The 23,463-nt window shown below is 47.2% G+C and overlaps 1 protein-coding gene across 3 annotated transcripts in view; it reads right to left on the reverse strand.

The window, feature by feature from the left end:
* Nucleotides 1-22,834, reverse strand: part of LOC119974749 (caspase-1-like) — a 45,780-nt gene extending 22,946 nt beyond the window's left edge. Inside the window, exons 1-4 of one of the 3 annotated variants that reach the window (XM_038813945.1) lie at nt 22,573-22,834; nt 12,030-12,302; nt 9,440-9,484; nt 1,621-1,739 (exon numbers count right to left, since the gene is read on the reverse strand). In XM_038813945.1, coding sequence (XP_038669873.1) covers nt 1,621-1,739; nt 9,440-9,484; nt 12,030-12,302; nt 22,573-22,585 — 450 coding nt within the window. In that variant the 5' untranslated portion in view covers nt 22,586-22,834. Of the gene's footprint in view, nt 1-1,620; nt 1,740-9,439; nt 9,488-12,029; nt 12,303-22,572 lie in introns of all 3 variants that reach the window. The other 2 variants (XM_038813944.1, XM_038813947.1) reach the window with 2 other exon arrangements.
* Nucleotides 22,835-23,463: the final 629 nt, after the last annotated feature.

A 23,463-nucleotide genomic window follows, 5' to 3' on the forward strand; every position in this document is an offset into this window, starting at 1 on the left:
CCCCAGTCTTTGCTTTCTATTAATTAACCAATCCTCTATCCATGCTACTACTTTACCCTTGAAAAGGGGCTGTTTAGCACAGGGCTAAGTCACTGGCTTTGAAAGCACACCAAGCAGGTCAGCAACACGGTTCGATTCCCGTAACAACCTCCCCGAACAGGCGCCGGAATGTGGCGACTAGGGGCTTTTCACAGTAACTTCATTGAAGCCTACTTGTGACAATAAGCGATTTTCATTTCATTTCATTAATGCCATGCATCATTATCTTATGCAGCAACCTTTTGTGTCACCTTGTCAGCTTTCTGGATATCCAGATATACCACATCCATTGACTCCCCGTTGTCTACCGCACTGGTAATGTCCTCATAAAATTCCACTAAATTAGTTAGGCACGACCTGTCCTTTCCAAACCCATGCTGTGTCTTCCAATGGGACCATTTCCATCCAGATGCCTCACTATTTCTTCCTTGATGATATATTCCAGCATCTTCCCTACAACCAAAGTTAGCTAACTGGCTATAATTATCCGCTTTCTGCCTACCTCCTTTTTTAAACAGTGGTAAAACGCTTGCTAATTTCCAATCCACCGGGACCACCCCAGAGTCAAGTGCATTTTGGTAAATTATCAAGAGTGCATTTGCAATTTCCCTAGCCATCTCATTTAGTATCCTGGAATACATTCTATCAGGGCTAGGAGACTTGTCTACCTTTAGCCCCATTAGCTTGCCCATCACTACCTCCTTTAGTGAGAACAATCGCCTCAAGGTCCTCACCTGTCATAGCCTCATTTCCATCAGTCACTGGCATGTTATTTGTGTCTTCCACTGTGAAGACCGACCCAAAAAACCTGTTCAGTTCCTCAACCATTTCCTCATCTCCCATTATTAAATCTCCCTTCTCAATATTTACCTTAGCCACTCTTTTTTGTTTTATATATTTGTAGAAACTTTTATTATCTGTTTTTATATTCTGAGCAAGTTTACTCTCATAGTCTATCTTACTCTTCTTTACAGCTTTTTCAGTAGCTTTCTGTTGCCCCCTAAAGATTTCCCAGTCCTCTAGTCTCCCACTGATCTTTGCTACTTTGTATGCTTTTTCCTTCAATTTGAAACTTATTTCCTTAGATATCCACGGTCGATTTTCCCTCTTTCTACCGTCCTTCCTTTTTGTTGGTACTGTATAAACTTTTGCTGAGCACTGTGAAAAATCACTTGGAAGGTTCTCCACTGTTCCTCAACTGTTTCACCATAAAGTCTTTGTTCCCAGTTTACCTTAGCCAGCTCTTCTCCCATCCCATTGTAATCTCCTTTGTTTAAGCACAAAACACTAGTGTTTGATTTTACCTTCTCACCCTTCACCATATTGTGGATTGCTCCTTCCAAGGGGATCCCTAACTATGAGACACAGGACCAGATCTAGGATCGCTTGTTCCCTTGTAGGAAACTATTGCGGATACATTCTATGAACTCCTCCTCAAGGCTGCCTTGACCGACCTGGTTAAACCAATCGACATGTAGATTAAAATCCCCCATGATAACCGCTGTACCATTTCTACATGCATAATTTAAGTGTATCTCACTCTCTGCAACATTACGCTCGCTCAGGATGTCAGTACAGTACCTCACCCGTCTTCTGGGATATCGTATCATAGTCCTGCTGTGTACATAGAGTTAACCACTCATCAGGCATGGGTATTCCTGGTGCTGGTGGAGTGCAAGTGGTTGGGACTGATCCAACATCTGTAGAGCACAGAAATGGAACAAGAGATTCTTTGTTACTGCAGTTTCCTCACAGGTAGTACACGTACACTCAGACTTGTTCAGTGATTGTTTCAAATGGAATATATAAATATCAGTACTACATTTGCCATTTCAACAGATTTTGTATTACGAAATCCACTTATGGATATCATGGTAGGTGTGTAGTTTACAGATGTGGATCTTGTGGCTCAGTAAGTACAGTAGTGCCCTTGGTTGTGAGCCAGAAGCTCTGGGTTCAAGACCAGAACTTGCTGGCAATGGAAGGAATCTTCATGATTTGATAATCAACCTCCTATTCTTCCAACATGCCCATGGCAGACAGTAAAAGCGGTCGAGATTCCTGGACAGCCATGCTTGATGTGGAGTGATTTGTCTCAAGCTTTAACTACTTGTTGCTCTCTAACCAGAGAGAGAGATGCCTACTGGTTACTCATGGATTAAGGCTAATCACAAAAAATTGCACTATGCCTCACTCACAGTTGCTTAACTTATACAACTGAAGACAGCACGGTAGCATGGTGGTTAGCATAAATGCTTCACAGCTCCAGGGTCCCAGGTTCAGTTCCCGGCTGGGTCACTGTCTGTGCGGAGTCTGCACGTCCTCCCCGTGTGTGCGTGGGTTTCCTCCGGGTGCTCCGGTTTCCTCCCACAATCCAAAGATGTGCGGGTTAGGTGGATTGGCCATGCTAAATTGCCCGTAGTGTCCTAAAAAGTAAGGTTAAAGGGGGGGGGGGGTTTGTTGGGTTACGGGTATAGGGTGGATACGTGGGTTTGAGTAGGGTGATCATTGCTCGGCACATCATCGAGGGCCGAAGGGCCTGTTCTGTGCTGTACTGTTCTATGTTCTAAGAGGGGCAGCACGGTGGCGCAGTAGTTAGCATTGTTGCCTCACGCCGCCGAGGTCCTATGTTTGATCCCAGCTCTGGATCACAGTCCGCGTGGAGTTTGCACATTCTCCCCGTGTTTGAATGGGTTTTGAACCCAAAGATGTGCAGGGTAGGAGGATTGGCCACGCTAAATTGCCCCTTAATTGGAAAAAATGAATTAAGTACTCTAAATTTATTTAAAAAAAACTTAAACAACTAATACCTACAGGTCTTTATCTTAGTTTAAAAAAAATAAATTCAGAGTACCCAATTCTTTTTTTTCCAATTAAGGGGTAATTTAGCGTGGCCAATCCACCTAACCTGCACATCTTTGGGCTGTGGGGGTGAGACCCACACAAACAAGGGGAGAATGTGCAAACTCCACATGAACAGTGACTCGGTGCCGGGATCGAACCCAGGTTTGCAGTGCCATGAGGCAGCAATGCTAACCACTGCACCACCCTTTCCTATTAATATTGTGAATACTTTAGCCAGATTACCCCTTAACCTTTTAAATTCTAGCGAAAACAGATATAATTTGAGTAATCTCTCCTTGTAACTCAACCCCTGTAATCCAGGTATCATTTTTGTAAACCTATGCTGGACTCCCTTGAAGGCCAAAATGTCCTTCCTAAGGTGTGGTCCCCAGCTCCGCTCACAGTGACTACAAGTGGGGGTCTAACCAGGGTTTTGTAAAGATGCAGCATAACTCCAGTGTCTTTATACTCCACTGCGCCACAATGCTGCCCAGGTCTTTATCTTAATAATGGTCATAAACCAATGCAAATACACGCAATGCTTGGAAGGAGAAAATTCGGCCTCGTCTACAGGTTTATAACTGGGTGCAGCAGTAGTACTTTGGATGGAACTTGCTTTCATAAGGACTTTGAGTGGAGTGAAAAAACAATCTTGCCTTGGAAGAGACAAGCAACTGCAGTGGGAAAACACCAGTTGAGATCAACACCTCAAAAGGACATTGGGAAATTGATTGTTGGTGATAACAACTGCCAGATGGGTCATGATTTAGCAGTCACCAGTGGCTGCATGGGTCACGGTCTAGGAGTGACATGAGAACTGGATGAGTCAAGACCAGTCAATGAGCTGGATAGGTCATGGCTTGGGAGTGACCGGCTACTGGAAGGTCATGTACTGGGAGTGACCGGCTAGTTACGGGACGGGTCAAGGACTGCAAGTGAAGGGCTTCTGGATGGGTCATTAAGTGGGAATGACCGCTGGCTATTGAACGGGTTAAGGATTGTGAGTGAATGGCTACTGGATGTCAAGCACTGGGAGTGGCTGGCTACTGGACGGCTAAAAGACTTGGAATGATTGGTTTGTGAATCAGTCAAGGACTAGGAGTGATTGGCTACTGAATGGGTCAAGGATTGGGAGTGACTGGCTACTTGACAGTTCAAGGAATTGAGTGACCAGCTACTTTTTGCATCAAGGACTGGCAGTGGCTGGCTACTGGATCAGTCAAGGACTGGGAGTGGCTGGCTACTGGATTGGTCAAGGACTCGGAGTGGCTGGCTCCTGGACAGTTCAAGGACTTGAGTGACCAGCTACTGGATGCTTCAAGGACTGGCAGTGGCTGGCTACTAGATCGGTCAAGGACTGGGAGTGGCTGGCTACTGGATCAGTCAAGGACTGGCAGTGGCTGGCTGCTGGATCGGTCAAGGATTGGGAGCGGCTGGCTACTGGATCGGTGGGGAGTGGCTGGCTACTGGATCGGTCAATGACTGGGAGTGACTGGCTGCTGAATCGGTCAAGGACTGGGAGTGGTTGGTTACTGGACGGGATGAAGGATTGGGTGTAGCCACCTACTGATGGGTCAAGGACATGAAGTGACTGACTACTTGATGGGTCAAGGACTAGGAGTGTCTGGCACTGGACATGTCGAGGAATGGGAGTGATTGACTACTGAACAGGTCAATGAATGGAAGTGACTCGCTACTGGATGGATCAAGGACTGGGAGTGATTGGCTGCTGGATGGGTCAAGGATTGAAGTGACTGGCTACTGGATCGGACAAGGACTGGGAGTGGCTGGCTACTGGATCGGACAAGGACTGGGAGTGACTGGCTACTGGATCGGTCAAGGACTGGGAATGGCTGGCTACTGGTTCGGTCAAGGACTGGTTGTGGCTGGCTGCTGGTTGGGTCAAGGACTGGAGTGGCTGGCGACTGGATGGGTCAAGGACTGGGAGTGGCTGGCTACTAGATCGATCAAGGACTGGGTGTGGCTGGCTACTAGATGGGTCAAGGACTGGGAGCGGCTGGCTACTGGATCGGTCAAGGACTGGGAGTGGCTGGCTACTAGATGGGTCAAGGACTGGTAGTGGCTGGCTACTGGATTGGTCAAGGACTGGGAGTGGCTGGCTACTAGATGGGTCAAGGACTGGTAGTGGCTGGCTACTGGATTGGTCAAGGACTGGGAGTGACTGGCTATTGGATCTGTCAAGGACGGGAAGTGGCTGGCTGCTGGATTGGTCAAGAGCTGGGAGTGGTTGGCTACTGGACGGGATGAAGGACCGGGAGTGGTTGGCTACTGGACGGGATGAAGGACTGGGAGTAGCCACCTACTGATGGGTCAGGAACATGGAGTGACTGACTACTCGATGGATCAAGGACTAGGAGTGTCTGGCACTCGACATGTCAAGGAATGGGAGTGACTGACTACTAAACAGGTCAATGAATGGAAGTGACTCGCTACTGGATGGACCGAGGACTAGGAGTGATTGGCTGCTGGATGGGTCAAGGATTGAAGTGACTGGCTACTGGATGGGTTAAGTCTCGGAGTAATTGGCTTCTGGGCGGGTCAAGGACTGGCAGTGACTTGCTACTGAATAGGTAAAAGACTGGGAGTGATTGGTTGCTGAATCATTCAAGGTCTGGGAGTGACTGATTACTGGATGGCTCAAGGACTGGGAGTGATTGACTACTGAATGGCTCAAGGACTGGGAGTGACTGGCTACTGGACAGGTCAATGAACGGGAGTGATTGGCTATTGGACGGATGATGGTCTGGGAGTGATTGGCTATGGATGGGTCAATGAACGGGAGTGATTGGCTACTGGATGGGTGAAGATCTGGGACTGATTGGCTATTGGATGGGTCAAGGACTGGGAGTGATTGGCTGTTGAATTGGTCAAGGACTGGGAGTGGCAGGCTCTGGATCAGTCAAGGACTGGGAGTGGCTGGCTACTGAATCGGTCAAGGATGGTAAGTGGCTGGCTACTGGATCGGTGAAGGACTGGAGTGACTGGCTACTGGACAGGTCAAGGACTGGAAGTGACTGGCTGTTGAATTGGTCAAAGACTGGGAGTGACTGGCTACTGGATCTGTCAAGGACGGGAAGTGGCTGGCTACTGGATAGGTCAAAGACTGGCAGTGGCTGGCTACTGGACGGATGAAGGACTGGGAGTAGCCACCTACTGATGGGTCAAGGACATGAAGTGACTGACTACTCGATGGGTCAAGGAGTAGGAGTGTCTGGCTCTGGACATGTCAAGGAATGGGAGTGATTGACTACTGAACAGGGGCGGGATTCTCCCCTACCCGGCGTAGGGGAGTGGCGCCAACCAAAGGTGGGGAATTCTCCGCATCTTTGGGGGCTAGCCCCGCGCCGGAGCGGTTGGCACCAGACGACTGGCGCAAAAAACCGGCGCCCACGGCAGCGGGGCTGGCTGAAAAGCTTTCGCCAGTCGGCACATGCGCCGGCGGTGACGTCAGCGGCCAGCTGCCGCTGACGTCACCACCGGTGCATGCGCAATGTGGGTTTCTCTTCCGCTTCCGCCATGGCGGAGGCCGTGGCGGCCGCGGAGGAGAAAGAGTGCACCCAGGGCACTGGCCCGGAGTCTGAGCGGGGGGCCCCGATCGCGGGCCAGGCCAGCGTGGGGGCACCCCCTGGGGTCTGATCGCCCCCCCGCCCCCCCAGGACCCCGGGGCCCGCTCGCGTCGCCACCAGAGGTGGTTCAAACCTCGGCGGCGGGAGAGGCCCCCCAGCGGCGGTACTTCGGCCCATCCGGGCCAGAGAATCACCGCAGGGGACTCGCTGATCGGAGTGGCGAGATTCCCGCCACCGCCACTTCCCGGGCGGGATTTTCGGCGGCCCCAGGCGATTCTCCGAACCTGCTGGGCGTCGGAGAATTTTGCCCCAGGTCAGTGAATGGAAGTGACTCTCTACTGGATGGATCAAGGTCTGGGAGTGATTGGTTACTGGATGGATCACGGATAGGAGTGAGTGGCTACTGGATCGGACAAGGGCTGGGAGTGGCTGGCTACTAGATGCATCAATGTCTGGAAGTGACTGGCTACTGGATCGGTCAAGTACTGGAGTGGCTGGCTACTGGATCGGTCAAGGGCTGGAGTGACTGGCTATTGGATGGGTCAAGTACTGGAGTGGCTGGCTACTGGATCGGTCAAGGACTGGAGTGACTGGCTACTGGATGGGTCAAGTACTGGAGTGACTGGCTACTGGATCGGTCAAGGACTGGAAGTGACTGGCTACTGGATAGGTCAAGGACTGGGAGTGGCTGGCTACTGTATAGGTGAAGGACTGCGAGTGGCTGGCTACTGCATAGGTCAAGGACTGGCAGTTGCTGGCTACTGGATTGATGAAGGACTGGGAGTAGCCACCTACTGATGGGTCAACGACATGAAGTGACTGACTACTCGATGGGTCAAGGACTAGGAGTGTCTGGCTCTGGACATGTCAAGGAATGGGAGTGATTGACTACTGAACAGGTCAATGAATGGAAGTGAATCGCTACTAGATGGATGGAGGACTGGGAGTGATTGGTTACTGGATGGGTTAAGTCTCGGAGTAATTGGCTTCTGGACAGGTTAAGGACTGGCAGTGACGGGCTACTGAATGGTTAAAGGACTGGGAGTGATTGGTTTCTGAATCATTCAAGGTCTGGGAGTGCTGGTTACTGGATGGCTCAAGGACTGGGAGTGACTGGCTACTGGACAGGTCAATGAACGGGAGTGATTGGCTACTGGACGGGTGATGATCTGGAAGTTATTGACTATTGGATGGGTCAATGAACGGGAGTGATTGGTTGTTGGACGGGTGCAGGTCTATGAGCGATTGGCTATTGTATGGGTCAAGGACTAGGAGTGATTGGCTATTGGATGGGTCAAGGACTGGGAGTGATTGGCTACTGATAGGATTGGATGGGTCAAGGAGTATTGAGAGGTTCAAGGACTGAAATTGATTGACTATTGGATGGGTCAAGGGCAGGGAGTGATTGGCTACTGATAGGGTCAAGGACTGGAAGTGATTGGCTGTTGAATTGGTCAAGGACTGGGAGTGACTGCAAGCTGGACAGGTTGTGACCTGATGATTAAGTCCTCGCCTCCGAATAATCAAAGGCAGATGGATTGAGGATAGACTGCTGCCGACTAGCGGCTGCAGAATGCATAGTGGTCAGATTCTCCCTATTTAAATCAGGCAGGAATCCAGACAGTGCAGATTTATTCTCGTACTTTGTTAGTTGTATACAGTGGGTAGAAGTCCAGTAAAAAGAATGAAATACAAGTTAAATCAATTGATGACTTATATACGACTCGTGAGAACTGGGGTGATAATATTACAAGTTTTAAAATTTCCATTTCTAGGAGGAACTTACACTCAGTTTCTCTCCAAGTTTACTAGTTGTTCTCAATGGGTGTAACAATATCCAGACTCTTAAAAAAATGGAATAACTAATGACATTAAACTATCAGACCAGTCCCACGATTGGAGTGGTGGAGGATTGGAGTAATCACTAGAATTACTACACAGGGACAAATTAGCAAACATCCCTCCATTGCTGGCATTTTTCAAGCAGAGGGTGAGCACTTTGCCACATGAAACCATATCCTGCTGGCCTCCCTGCAGGTTCAGAGCTGGAGGACAAGTGGGTGGGGGGGTCTGAAGTGGGGGCTTCTGGTCCCACCTAGCTGCCCACCCCCTCCCCCAACCCTCCAAGGCCTCCTCCACCTTGGCTAGTCAGCGTCTGTTGCAGTACCAGCTAGCCACCGCTCCCAGTGGCACTGCTGGGACTGAATAGCTACTTGCCAGCCATGTTACTGGTCGGGAGATGTTGTACCTTAGGCGGGAAGAAGCCACAGTCTCCCTGAACTTCCATCCGGTGGAGGGGACCCACTAAATTCCAGCCAGTAACTCCGTTTCAGATACTCTCTGACCTATTTGCAGCATATCCTGTTTTTGTTTCAACCTGAAGTACTCAAACAGAACAGGGATATCTAACCGACGTAGTTATCAAGGAATTTCTAAAAATTATTTTCATGGGATGTAGATGACACTGGCAAGTTCAACCTTTGCCATTCTTCCTTACTTGCCTTCAAGAGGATGCTGGTGAACCATTTTGAACCTCTGCAGCTCACCTGATTCAACTTTTTTTTTAAGTGGCTTGGCACAACTGAGTGGCTTGCCAGGCCACTTGAGAGGGTATTCAAGTGTCAACAACATTGGGTCTGGGATCACATGTAAGCCAGACCAGGTAAGGACAGCGGATTTGACCAGTGGGGTTTTACAACAATTGACGAAGATTTCATCGTCACCATTATTGAGAATATCTTTCCATTGCAGATTTATTCATTAATTGAATTTAAATTCTGCTTGCTGGTGGGATTTGAACCCATGTCCCTGGAGCATTAACTTGGGCCTCTAAATTAATCACCCAGTGAGGATTACCACTTGACCACTAGCCCCCCCCCCCCCCCCCCCCCCCCCCCACCAACCGCGCACACACACATAGACAATGTTATAACAAAGGCACAAATCAAATGCAGAAGAAGATAATGCACCTGCTGAAGTCATGGAAGTTTGCTTTGGGACATTGGCTGATGCATCTGCTGGAAGGACAGAAATACTTTCAGTACAGAATGCACAAACTATCTACAGTACAGACTAAAGCATTGAACAAAGCATCCTGGCTGTTTTTAGACACAATGGACTTCCCAGATAAGGAGCTGACCCATGCATTTCGACCAACATTTTATATGGCTCCATGTGCGTGTGTCAGTATATAACCATCCTATAATCATTTTCCCAATGTGAACCAAGCCAGTCAATGTTAGTAACTATCCAAACAATGGGAATTATAATCAATCTTTATCCCATGCTTGCCTGAGGTGTACACATTTTCTTTTTGTAAATGGTAATCAGCCTGTGCATCCAGGCTTATTTTTCTCTCTGGGTTCCAAATAGAGTTGTTTACGGTACAGAAAGAGGCTATTTGGCCCATTGGGTACATGCTGGCTCCCCGTGGAACAATCCAGCCAGTCCCACTGCTCCATTCAGACCCTGTAACCCTGCAAATGTATTTACTTCAAATACCCATTATATTTCCTTTTCAAATCGTTGAGTGCTTCTGATTGCATCACCTTCAAGGGCAGTGGGTTCGGGTTATTAACATTCACTGTGCCAAAATGTTCTTCCTCTCTTTTTCCTGCATCTCTTACCCAAAATCTTAAATCTGTGTCCCCTAGTCCATGTACAATCAGATATTGGAAAGGGATTTTCTTTTTCTACAACATCTAAGCCTGTCATAATCTTGTACAACTCTTCAAACCTCCTCTCATTCTCCTTTCCTCGGTTAGAACAATCCTAACTGTTCCAACTTCTCAAGTCACATCTTTCCCAAAGTGTGGTGGCCAGAACGAGACACAACAGTATAGATTTTGATCTCAATGCTCTATCTGTGAAGTCCAAGATCCCATATGTTTTGCTAAGCACTTTCTCAATATGTCTTGCATTCAAGATTGATGCACATTCAGCCCCTGATCACTCTGTTCCTGCACTCTTTAGAATTAAGTCAAAATTGCCTCTCACAATCACTTTGGACGAAATTCATCACGTCACACTTCTCAAAGATGTGAGGAAATTCACGAAAGGACCATGTGGTTTGCCTTTTGGAAATGGCAAGAAGGACTTCATGTCCTTCCATATTTTGCATATGCCTCTGTTGAGTAATGCACAACTTGTATGTTCTCTCTGTGTAGTTGCACATGGCCTATCTATGCATTGTTTGACAAAAGCTTCAAAGCTGAAATAAAAACAAAAAATGCTGGAAATACTGAACAGTTTGGGGATAGGGTGAGCACACAGCCCCCTGGTTGGGGGATAGGGTGAGCACACAGCCCCCTGGCTGGGGGATAGGGTGAGCACACAGCCCCCCTGGTTTGGGGATAGGGTGAGCACACAGCACCCTGGTTTGGGATAGGGTAAGCACACAGCCCACTGGTTTGGGGATAGGGTGAGCACACAGCCCCCCTGGGTGGGGGATAGTGTGAGCACACAGCCCCCTGGTTTGGGGATAGGGTGAGCACACAGCCCCCTGGTTTGGGGATAGGGTAAGCACACAGCCCCCCTGGTTTGGTGATAGGGTAAGCTCACAGCCCCCTGGTTTGGGGATAGGGTGAGCACACAGCCCCCTTGTTTGGGGACAGGGTGAGCACACAGCCCCCTGGTTTGGGGATAGGGTAAGCACACAGCCCCCTGGTTTGGGGATAGGGTGAGCACACAGCCCACTGGTTTGGGGATAGGGTGAGCACACAGCCCCCTGGTTTGGGGATAGGGTGAGCACACAGCCCACTGGTTTGGGGATAGGGTGAGCACACAGCCCCCTGGTTTGGGGATAGGGTAAGCACACAGCCCCCTGGTTTGGGGATAGGGTGAGCACACAGCCCCCCTGGGTGGGGGATAGGGTAAGCACACAGCCCACTGGTTTGGGGATAGGGTGAGCACACAGCCCCCTGGTTTGGGGATAGGGTAAGTACACAGCCCCCTGGCTGGGGGGGTGGGTGAGCACACAGCCCCCTTGTTTGGGGACAAGGTGAGCACACAGCCCCCTGGTTTGGGGATAGGGTGAGCACACAGCCCCCTTGTTTGGGGACAGGGTGAGCACACAGCCCCCTTGTTTGGGGACAAGGTGAGCACACAGCCCCCTGGTTTGGGGATAGGGTAAGCACACAGCCCGCTGGTTTGGGGATAGGGTGAGCACACAGCCCCCTTGTTTGGGGACAGGGTGAGCTCACAGCCCCCTGGTTTGGGGACAGGGTGAGCACACAGCCCCCCTGGTTTGGGGACAGGGTGAGCACACAGCCCCCCTGATTTGGGGATAGGGTAAGCACACAGCCCGCTGGTTTGGGGATAGGGTGAGCACACAGCCCCCCTGGTTTGGGGATAGGGTGAGCACACAGCCCCCCTGGTTTGGTGATAATTATTGTGAGCACACAGCCCCCTCATTTGGGGATAATTATTGTGAGCGATCAGCCCCACTGTGGGTTGAATGCACTGTCCCACATTACATAATAACAACCTCTTCCTACGCTGAAGTCTTTGCTGTTACTTAGTCACTGCTCCCACATACATTATATGTTTTCTGTCACCTACTTTTTATCAGACAAAGGTCCAATTTTCTGCACAGCTCTTTGTCTGCTCCATTTAGACTCTCAATGAATTTTTCACTGGCTGTAGCTCCTTTTCTGGAAACAGTGTCGATGAGAACTCTGGCTTTGTTTTTGGTTGTTGCATTTGCTTGGAGTATTTCTTCAGATTCAGAGGTATTGATCACACCTGCCCCTTGCATTTCATCCACCAGATCAGCAATGACACCGCTGCTGAGTCCATTCAGTAATCCTGTTCTCAGGCGCTTCATTTTCTGGTCTGAATAAAAGACAATACATTTTTTTAGCTTTTTCCTGCTTGTAGATGACTTCAATCCATGTGGGATGGATACAGGTTTACAGTGTCATTGCTGGAATGTTACAAAACGCTTGCTTACCATATTGGATTAATGAACAGAGTATTTTTAAAAAAACTTGTATTCAGGACATTTTCCATTTTACAATATACACAACAATCTCTCAACTTTATACATAATTATCATAAGCAAACACCCCACCAACCTATCCCATATTTCCCTCTTTTCTGCAACCCCCCTTCCTATCCAACCTGCTCCCCCGGTCTCTCTAGGTGACTCTGGTACCTGCCACCCTAGCAGAATGGGCTGTCAGGGAGGCAAAGGCCAACACATCAGCCCTTTCCCCCTCCTGCAGCTCCAGTTTGTCCGATGCTCCAAAGATTACCACCCACAGGCACAGAGCGATCATTACCCCCAAAATCTCTGACATAATATCTTGAAAAAGGTAGCCCAAAACCTCTCTATTACAGGGCAGGATCAAAGCGATTCACCTCCTTGAACAATGCTCGCATCTGTCCTCCACCTCCGAAAATAACCCACTCATGTGTGTTTCAGTCATGTGCGCTCTGCACTATTTAAAACTGGATCAGGCTCTGTCTCACACACGAGGACGTAGAGTTTACCCTCTGTAGGGCCTCACTCCACATCCCCCCTCCAAATGTACTTTCCCTCCCTTGTGGTATTATCATAACTATCAGCAATACAAATGTTAATGTAGTGTTGAGAGTAGTGACTAGAGGGAACTGTAGATACAACTCTATAAGGCAGTGATGCTAGACCTTAGGGGAGGAGTGGATGCAGGAGATAGCGAGTGAAGGTCATAAGTGCAGATAGTGTGAGTACGGTTAGATCAGGGGTGGGCAAACTTTTCCGTGCAAGGGCCACATTCAGAAATTCACAATTTCAAAGGGCCGCATAGTATATTAAGTAAAATAATTACTTCACCCGGTTATGATTCTGGGCGCCTCATATAGAACAGTACAGCACAGAACAGGCCCTTCGGCCCTCGACGTTGTGCCGAGCAATGATCACCCTACTCAAGTCAACGTATCCACCCTATACCAGTAAGTAACCCAACAGCCCCCCCCCCCATTAACCTTAAAAAAAATTTTTTTTTTAAATAAAATTTAAAAAAATTTTTTTTTTTTTTTTTTTAATGACTTGGTGGGCCTCAGAAAGACCTTTGGCGGGCCGCATGCGGCCCGCGGGCCGTAGTTTGCCCACCCCTGGGTTAGATTATAGTTTATACCAGTCGTGAGATTAGCAGTAGATGAGTGTAATTAGATGTTATTGATCAATTCTGTATTCTTAAGGACTAAGTGTTGAATCCCAGTTTTAGTAGTGGAAATAAAATCACAACTTTGTTTAAGTAAAAGCTATACTGTGGTCTTTATGAACACTACGCCAACCATCCTGAAACAAGCAACACAAAGAACACCACATGATTCCAGGAATCTATTCCTCTTGTTATGTGCCAGGGTTCAGAGAACCCCAAAGTGCATCATGGAGTTCACCTGACCCACAACTTTTAATAGATCGTGGTATGGGGAGAACACAGCCCACTCTACAGGTGTGGTACAGCCGAAATGGAAAAGTATTTTTTAAAGTAAAACAATGTTTATTCTATGAACTCAAGTTAAACTTTTAAAACATACAGTGAACATCTTCGCAACCATCAATTCAAATACAATCCCCAAAGAATACAACACTAAGTAATCCTTAATAACTCCAAACAACATCCAGAAGACAAAAGAAACACCTTTTAACAGAAGCACATCGGGTTTATATTCACTACTGAAAACATTTATAATTCCAAATTCACCAAATGATCAAGAGATAGTCTTTTCATGGCAGAGAGATCAACAGTACATCTGCTTTGTCTGGCTTCAGCTCCAACACTGAAAACAAAACTAAAATACACCCTGCAGCAAACAGCCTAAAACGAAAGTAAAAAGCTGACAGACAGCCCAGCTCCACCCACACTCTGACATCACTGATAAATACCCATTTCCTTTAGGGTACATTTCTTAAACACCTATTTCTTAAAGGTACTCTCACATGACACTTGAAAGAAACAGAAATTAATACAGCAGGACATAAATAGGTTGGAGACTTGGGCAGAGAAATGGCAAATTGGGTTCAATGCAGACAAATGTGAGGTAATGCATTTTGGGAGGTCTAATGTAGAGGGGAAATATACCATAAATGGCAAAACTCTTAGGAATATAGAAAGTTAGAGGGATCTTGATGATTTGGAGTTGGGGACCAAGTACAATACATCCAAGTTTGCAGACAACACTAAGATGAGTGGTAAAGCAAAAAGTGCAGAGCACACGGGAAGTCTGCAGAGAGATTTGGATAGTTTAAGTGAATGGGCTAGGATCTGGCAAATGGAATACAATGTTGACAAATGTGAGGTTATCCATTTTAGTAGGAATAACAGCAAAAGGGACAATTATTTAAATGATAAACTATTAAAACATGCAGCTGTGCAGAGGGACCTGGATGTCCTACTGCATGAGTCGCAAAATGTTGGTATACAGGTGCAACAGGTGAGGATGTGAAGCAAGGGTTAATAGCTAGAAAGAGCCAGAATGAATGGGATGCATTAGTAGAAAATCACAAGTAGAGGAGTTTGTCATTGAGGCCATTGACGGAGAATGAACTTGCTGAGATAAGGGAGTTGATATTTGAAGTTGTGAGCCGACTCATGACTATAAGCCGAATAGCCTTGAGAAACAAGGAGCATGCCGGATGACAGGATATGAAATGTGGGAGCCGCTTGCAACTATAGCTAACACCTGCTAATTAAGCTAAGACTGCTACATACTCATGTGCCAATAGATAACCTCAAAGTCTGTAAAATCATGTACTGGAACTATTGCAATAACAAATTTATGCTTTGTAATGGGGGCAAGCTCAAGTGAATGTAAGGGACAGCCCCTAATAATACATATAAAAAAAGGATGTTTTGAGCAATACTTTGGCACTCTCCAAGGTGGTTCGCCGGAATACCTAGAGAGCGGCCCCGATCGTAATAAAGAATATTCTGAAGTACGAACGTGTTCGAGAGTACTTTCTTCCGGACTGAGAGACAAGTGAATTAGAGACGCATTCACATTTTGGTGGCAGCGGTGGGATTTCAAAGAGTCTCCGCTGAAACTGGCGGCATAAGCGACTGATTGAGTTCGGGAGCGAAGGAGGAATTGGGCCCCCACTGTGAGTAAAGTTTTTGCCACTTTGGTATTCCCCTCCGCTGTACCGTCCGCGATTCGGCCCCACTGCCAGTGCTCAGGGACGCTCCTACGAAATCCAGGCCAGTCCGGCGAACCCGTTTAAGGGAGGGAGTGTGGCCCCGACAGTTATAGCACAGGCACAGTCAGGGACTAGTGTCTTAAGGGAGGGAGTGTGGCCCCTACAGTTATAGCCACTGGCAGTCAGGGACTAGTGTCTTAAGGGAGGGAGTGTGGCCCCTACAGTTATAGCCACAGGCACAGTCAGGGACTAGTGCTTTAAGGGAGGGTGTATAGCCCCTACAGTTATAGCTACAGAAGAGGTTTCGGCATCATCATGATCCTTGCTTTTGTCTAAAAGTGCCCCCGCGATAAGAGGCTTTAGAAGGGTGCGCGATCAACCCTAAGGTAACAACATAACAAGGACATCATAACCTTGTAGTTAGATAGGCTTGTAGGCACGGATGAGCCTGCCTGAATTGGCCAACGGAGCAGGATAACTCCGTTTAAATTCATGATTGCATAAAATGGTCGAGGACCATTTCGCCAAATGAACGATAATCGCAAGGATCATTAACTGCCAATAGTGTTAGAGATGGGCAATACGTTAGATACAACCTTTGATAGTGAAAGCGCGCTTCAAACCTTGTGTGAACAATATCCGGAATATTCCAAGCAACTGAGACAATTGTCAGGAGAATTGCATAAAAATTTAGGAGAAGAAAAATGGCCACTGGGGGGAAAACGAATGCATTAAAATTGGGTATAAAATTGACAGAGAAAGGAATAGCTAAAACAGCCAAGGTCTTAAAAAAAAAAGGAATGCGCATAGGGGAAAAGAACCAAGTCATTAGGCTATCCGCCTTGAATCTGTATATTAATCCATGTGAGTTTAAGCTTAAGTGGGATAATGCGCTGTCAGGGACTGCGGAGTCCACAGATCTTATCTCCCAGAATTCTGACACAATAAACTGCTTTGTTACTGATACTGAGGCCTTCGTGTGAATATTTTCACCCCTAACATTGGAAGGATGTTGCTGAGCTGGACGCCGCTCGAGCCGGTGGACAAGGCGAGTAGTCAAACCTTTGACCGCCATAAATTAGTCACTCGGCAAGGCAAACGGACGGTGAGGTAACATCCAATAAATCTGGTATCAAGGCCAAATGAGTAAAAGAGTTAGTTAAAAATATTTTTGGTTTTTGAAGAGCAAAATACTCTGAAAAAAAACAATGATCAAAGATGGGTGTGATTTCTGTGGAACAGAGAAAAATGGTGAGATACACAGAAGTAAAGATAAGACAAATAAAGTTAGAAGCACAAATGACATAAATTAAACCTTCACACCATTTGGAGGACAGGCTGGTTTAAAGGAATTGAGCTCTAACTCCTTTCAGCATAGCAATAAAGCGGGTAAAGATCGCGGCAGTACAGATTGTGCAAACTGGCAAGTACATCACAAAACTGGCAACAATTACGGCTAATGGCCGTCCCGGAATGTCTCAAGGAGAGAAATAAAAATCAAATTAAGTGAAGTCCAAAAGATCAGAAAGGAGCTAAAACACTCAATTAGTTTTGTTCAGGGATATCTGAGGATGACTAATCCCTCCCTCCCAAAACGAAAAAATGGGGAGGAAAATCAATACAAGATTACGGTTAGAAACTTAACAATGGATACATGTCGAGAATAACTTCAGATCGTTTCAAGCCGTCCAGATAAATTCAGCAGTAATTCAACTCATTTGAAATAAAAGAAAAATAAACATCCAGTAATGTCGCTTTCCAAAAACCGGTTAAATAACGAACATTGAAAATTGAAAGAAAGGATGGATAATGTCCGAGGTCACGTAGTGGATGGAGATGGCATCGTGCCAAGTTCTCCACCACTTTCGATTCTGTACAAAAATTTTCCCATTTCAGCAAGCAGGTCATCTGCATAAAGACATATACGTCTCTAAAAAGAGCTAATGCCTCTAAAATTAATCAGTGGGAATTGACTTAAATGGAATGACAGATAAAGTTTTCGAAGGAGAATGAAAAATTTTGTTCAGTATTTTAATTGAGCTCCATTTTAGAGACAGAGAGAGGGACTGATAGAGGCAGCGAAAGTTCAGAGAGCGAAAGAGAGCGAGTCAGGGAGAGACAGAGACGGGGAGAGGTAGTTAGATAAATAGAAAGAGCGACAAGAGTTCCAGAGACAGACAGAGTTACGTAGAGAGACAGACAGAGAGAGAGTTTTAGGCATCTAAACTTTGTTCTGAACTATTCACTGTCTCTGTATTCGTGTTTCATTTTCAGACTTTGACTTCAGACGTTGACTTTTAAAAGTTTTGTTACGAGCTGTGATTATTTGAAGCTTCAAATTGTCTACGCATTGCCTTTATAGTTTGAGTACAATTTCCCATCAGCAGCTGGTGACCCAGTTACTCCAAGCTCTTATGCTCCCAGAAAAGGTAGCAGTGATAAAGTGTACTGCCCATACGAAAGGAAAAACTCCAGTAGATGAAGGAAATAGGCAGACAGACCACCAAGCAAAAGAAACCTCCCATTCAAAGGAAATGGTGGTGCCTAAAATGATGAGCCAAACTAAAAGCTCAAAAGGCAAGTCTCCCTCTGAAAAACCTATGCCGACCATTACTGACGTAATCCAGCTACAGGACACTCCTGCTAGCGATAAAAAGTTATGGGAAGTATTAGGATGTACATATGATAAAGAAAATAAGCTGTGGGTCACCCCAGCAGGGCAGACATGTATGCCCGATGCTTTGGCAGCCTGGGTGACCGAACGTGTACACTTTGCAGCTCATTGTGGTGCTCGCGCTACAGGTGATATATTGTTAAAAACCTGGTGCCATCCCAGACTGCAGGAGATAGCCCAACGAATTAGCAGTCACTGCTTGATATGTCAGCAGTATAACCCTGGGAAGGCTGTCCCCTGCGAGCAGGGTAAAGACACCATTGCCCGAGGGTCCCTTTGAGACCCTGCAACTGGACTACATTGAGTTGGAAAGATGCCAGTGTTATCAGCATGTATTAGTGATTGTTGATCTGTTTAGTAAATGGATAGAGGCCTATCCTACTGTAGATAATAAGGCTTCAACTGTAGTAAAAGTTCTTATGCGTGAAATTGTACCAAGATTTGGAATTCCCTATCGTTTAAGCTCTGATAATGGACCTCACTTTGTGGGACAGATCAATAAAGAATTCTGCACTCAACTGGGAATTAAACAGCAGTTACACTGCGCCTACAGACCCCAGGCAGCAGTGGAAAGAGCTAACCAGACTCTGAAAACCAAACTTGCTAAGCTACAAGCAGAGACCGGAGCCATCTGGCTCAAACTTTTACTTGTTGCACTTTTCCAGATCAGAACCACCCCTGCGGGAAAGACTCGATGGAGCCCCACTGAAATCTTGTATGGAAGACCCCTTCGTACCCCCTGGGACTGTCATACATCCCGAGACATTCAGTTCCACCACATGACTACAAAAATGGCTAATTATATAATAGCCCTCACTAAAGTCTTAAAGAGTCTCCACTTGCGAGTACGTGCCACGCAAGAGGAAGTGCCACCCTTAGCTAGCTCCGATATTGTACAACCGGGAGATCATGCAATCCGCAATTGGACACGGAAGGGGTTGGAACCACGTTGGGAAGGACCATTCCAAGTTCTCCTAACCACCCCCACAGCAGTCAAGTTGAAGGACGTAATGCATGGATCCACATGCACCATCGTAAACTTATAAAGTTTGCATGATCACTAACTCTCGTTTTAAAGTTCTAGGTACATGTGGCTGATCGTTCGACTACAGGATGAGGCTGCCTTTTGTCCTCGCGATCCTCGCTAGCACACTACTGTGTGCGACCGCTCGAGACCGGCAATGTAGACCCGGCGGACGAATTCTGCACCTTTGTCGTGAGGACACCTTTAGCTGTGCCAACAGCACCACAGATGAGACCTTGTGGATGGCGACCCCGGTAGATACCTGCACCACCATCATTCATCAAGGCGAGCAGAAGCCTTGGTTCCTGACTACCCGCGGATCACTGACCTGCGATCGCTACGCTTGCCGGTGGGACTACCGGTGTATGAGGAAAGGCAAGCCACGAGTTCCTGAATGTAAGACTATTCATACTCACCCGCCTACCAGGAGGAAGCGGGCAATGCACTATGTGACTGCTAACTCGTTTTTGTTCATGACCTACGGGGTAAAGAGACTCCGCCAGTCTTCCTCGGACGATTGGTCTAGCTCCTGGACCACCTATCTGTTTCATGGATTTATTATCTTTATTGTTGTTTGCATTTTGCTATGTATCATTGCAACCTGTGTTAAATGCTTTTGTAATCATTTAGGCGCCTCTGTGATGCCAATGATGCTGCAGCGGCTTTCCCAGTTAGACAAGCAGGACTTAGTAGATGCCGGAAATGTGTATGAGGACGTTGGACCAAAGGATGATTTCCCGGAGGAATTCCTCAGACTCTCAAGGATAAGCCCCTGAGGGCTGTGTGATCATGGAATGATCAAAGGGGGGAATGAGGATGTGAAGCAAGGGTTAATAGCTAGAAAGAGCCAGAATGAATGGGATACATTAGTGGAAAATCACAAGTAGAGGAGTTTGTTATTGAAGCCATTGAAGGAGAAGGAACATGCTGAGATAAGGGAGTTGATATTTGAAGTCGTGAGCCGACTCATGACAATATTCCAGGTGTGGTCTCACTAACACTTTATACAGTTGCAGCATCATCTCCCTCGTCTTGAGAAACAAGGAGCATGCTGGATGACAGGATATGAAATGTGGGAGCCGCTTGCAACTATAGCTAACACCTGCTAATTAAGCTAAGACTGCTACATGCTCATGTGCCAATAGATAACCTCAAAGTCTGTAAAATCATGTACTGGAACTATTGCAAATACAAATTTATGCTTTGTAATGGGGGCAAGCTCAAGTGAATGTAAGGGACAGCCCCCTAATAATACAGAAAAAAAAGGATGTTTTGAGCAATACTTTGGCACTCTCCAAGGTGGTTCTCCAGAATACCTAGAGAGCGGCCCCGATCGTAATAAAGAATATTCTGAAGTACGAACGTGTTCGAGAGTACTTTCTTCCGGACTGAGAGACAAGTGAATTAGAGACGCATTCACACAGCTGATTAAGAAGGCGAATGTCCTTCTTTTGTCCTTCATTGCTCGAGGGATGGAGTTTAAGACGAGGGAGATTATGCTGCAACTGTATAAAGTGTTAGTGAGAGCACACCTGGAATATTGTGTTTAGTTTTGGTCTCGTTACCTGAGAAAGGACATACTGGCACTGGAGGGTGTGCATAGGAGATTCACTAGGTTAATCCCAGAGTTGAGGGGGTTGGTTTACGAGAAGGATGCGGGGGGAGCTTATAGAAAAATATAAAATTATAAAGGGAATAGATATGATAGATGCGGGGAGGTTGTTTCCAATGGCAGGTGAAAGCAGAACTAGGGGGCATAGCCTCAAAATAAGGGGCAGTAGATACAGAACTGAACTTCGGAGGAACCTCTTCACCCAAAGGGTTGGGAATCTGTGGAATTCCCTGCCCACTGAAGCAGTTGAGGCTCCTTCATTAAATGTTTTCAAGATAAAGGTAACGTTTTTTGAAGAATAAAGGAATAAAGGGTTATGGTGTTCGAGCGGGAAGTGGAGCTGTGTCCACAAAAGAGCAGCCATGATCTCATTGAATGGTGGAGCAGGCTCGAAGGGCCAGATGGTCTACTCCTGCTCCTAGTTCTTATCTGGAAGTGCACGTCCACAGATCTTTGAAGGCTGCCACAGAAGTGGACAAGGTAGTCAAGAAAGCATACGAAACGCTTGCCTTCATAGAACGGGGCATCGAGTATAAAAACTGGGAAGTCATGCTGCTGTTGTATAGAACCTTGGTACTTGGTAAGGCCACACTTGGAATATTGCACAGAATTCTGGTCGCCACAGTACCAGAAGGATGTGGAAGCTTTGGAGAGGGTGCAGAGGAGGTTTAACAGGACGTTGCCTGATCTGGAGGGTGTCAGCTATGCGGAGAGGCCAAATAGACTCAAACGTTTTTATTAGAATGACGGAGGTTGAGGAGTAACCTGATAGAGGTCTACAAGATTATGAGGAGCATGGATAGAGTGGATGGTAGGCACTCTTTCCCAAGGTGGCATGGTCAGTCACCAGGAGGCACAGACATAAGGTCTGTGGGGCAAAGTTTAGAGGAGATGTGCGAGGCAGTATTTTTACATGGAGGGTGGTGAGTGCCTGGAATGCATTGCCAGGGGAGGTTGTGGAAGCAGATACATTAATGGCATGCAAAAGGCATCTTCACAAACACATGGATAGGATGGGTATAGAGGGATACGACACAAGGAAGTGCCGAGGGTTTTGGTCAAACTTATTATCATGACAGGCACAGGCTTGGAGGTCCGAAAGGCCTGATCCGGCGCTGTGTTGTTCTTTGTTCAAAGACACAGAAAGCTGACCCCCGAAATTACACCTCTGTCCTTTCACCTCCTGTCATTGCATCGGTAATGGCCCCAAACACCTTTTGGGTGTACTTCTCCCCAGCTATCTTAAATGGCACCTTTCTTCCTCATTCTGCACACAATTGACATTGAATTAAGAAGACTAGTTTACACTTGGTGGTTTTGACCCTGCTGGTCTGGTCTCAGTGTGGGCTGATTGTTCAGGCTGAATGGTAAAGGAGTCAGACCATGGTTTGTCCCGTCCACACAAGACGCAGCTGGAGGACGGCATCTCTGTTTTAAAAAAGAAATGCCGTGCAAAATCCCACAGGGTGTCCGGGAGGCAAATGTAAGTGGAATGAACGGCTGGCAATGGCCAAGTGGCCCTGAAATCAGGGTTCATGTTAACAACACCCAGTTAAAGAATCGGGAGCTGGGAATCAGCAGAACTACATGCGTGAAAGAGCGCGAGTCCCTCGCAGGGGACACACACGGATCTCCCGCCCGTCCACACGGTTACAGACATTTATTTACCTGCTGCCTCCATCCTCCTTTGTCAATCCCCTGTGACAATGAAAAAGAGCGCGCGGATCTGATGGTGTTCTGTTCGTCTTTTCCGGTGAAGCTAGCTTTCGGTTTTGTTCTGATTGGACCAGGAAGTTTGGATTTCGCGCGCGCCAGTTCCTCCGCAGTATTCCCGGCTGGAATACCGGACACCGGCTACTCGCGGGGAGAGTCCGGCGAGCTGCCTGGATGGGGTTGTTGTTGGGGCAGCTCTGCCTTACCCCCCCGGCGGCTTGCTGCCGAGCGGGAGGGAGGGAGGTAACCCACTGAGGTGCCCTGATTCCCTCCTTGAACCTGGTTGTCCTTTCAGTCACCGGAAAGTTTCCGTTTCTATTTACAAGGATGAGCTTTAATCTACCCCCCCCCCCCCCCCCAACTGTTGAATCCTTCAACGTTGCCCTCTTTTAAGTGGAAATCTTCCGAGTCTCCTTGTACAAAAATACAACACAAGCATTTCACCTTTCAATAAGTGTGTTCAATCGAGAAAGGAGGCTCTCCCGAAGCAGGGCAGATCGAAGGAACCGAAATCCTGGGAGTGGTGATCCGAACTGCTAAAAGCTGCACAAACATCGAGGCTATGAGCCATTAAACGTGGGAATAGAGGAGGGATAGAAACAGAAGGGTACCCCTTCGAGAATGCCATGATGGAGCTGAGAATGAGTGAGGAATCCCAAGGTTCAGCTTTGGAAATGTTAGTATTTCCAATTCATGTCAATGATTTTAATTCCTGAGAAGTGGATTTTAGGGGTGAGGAGGGCCCTATTGCTAGTCCATTTGCTGGTTCAAGAGACCTGGGGAGGCACTAAAGGGGCGGGTGGTGAGAGGGTGTCCTAGGGTCCCCAATAGCCACAGTGAACATCC

This window comes from Scyliorhinus canicula, chromosome 12, assembly GCF_902713615.1.
Source record: "Scyliorhinus canicula chromosome 12, sScyCan1.1, whole genome shotgun sequence".
NCBI lineage: Eukaryota > Metazoa > Chordata > Chondrichthyes > Carcharhiniformes > Scyliorhinidae > Scyliorhinus > Scyliorhinus canicula.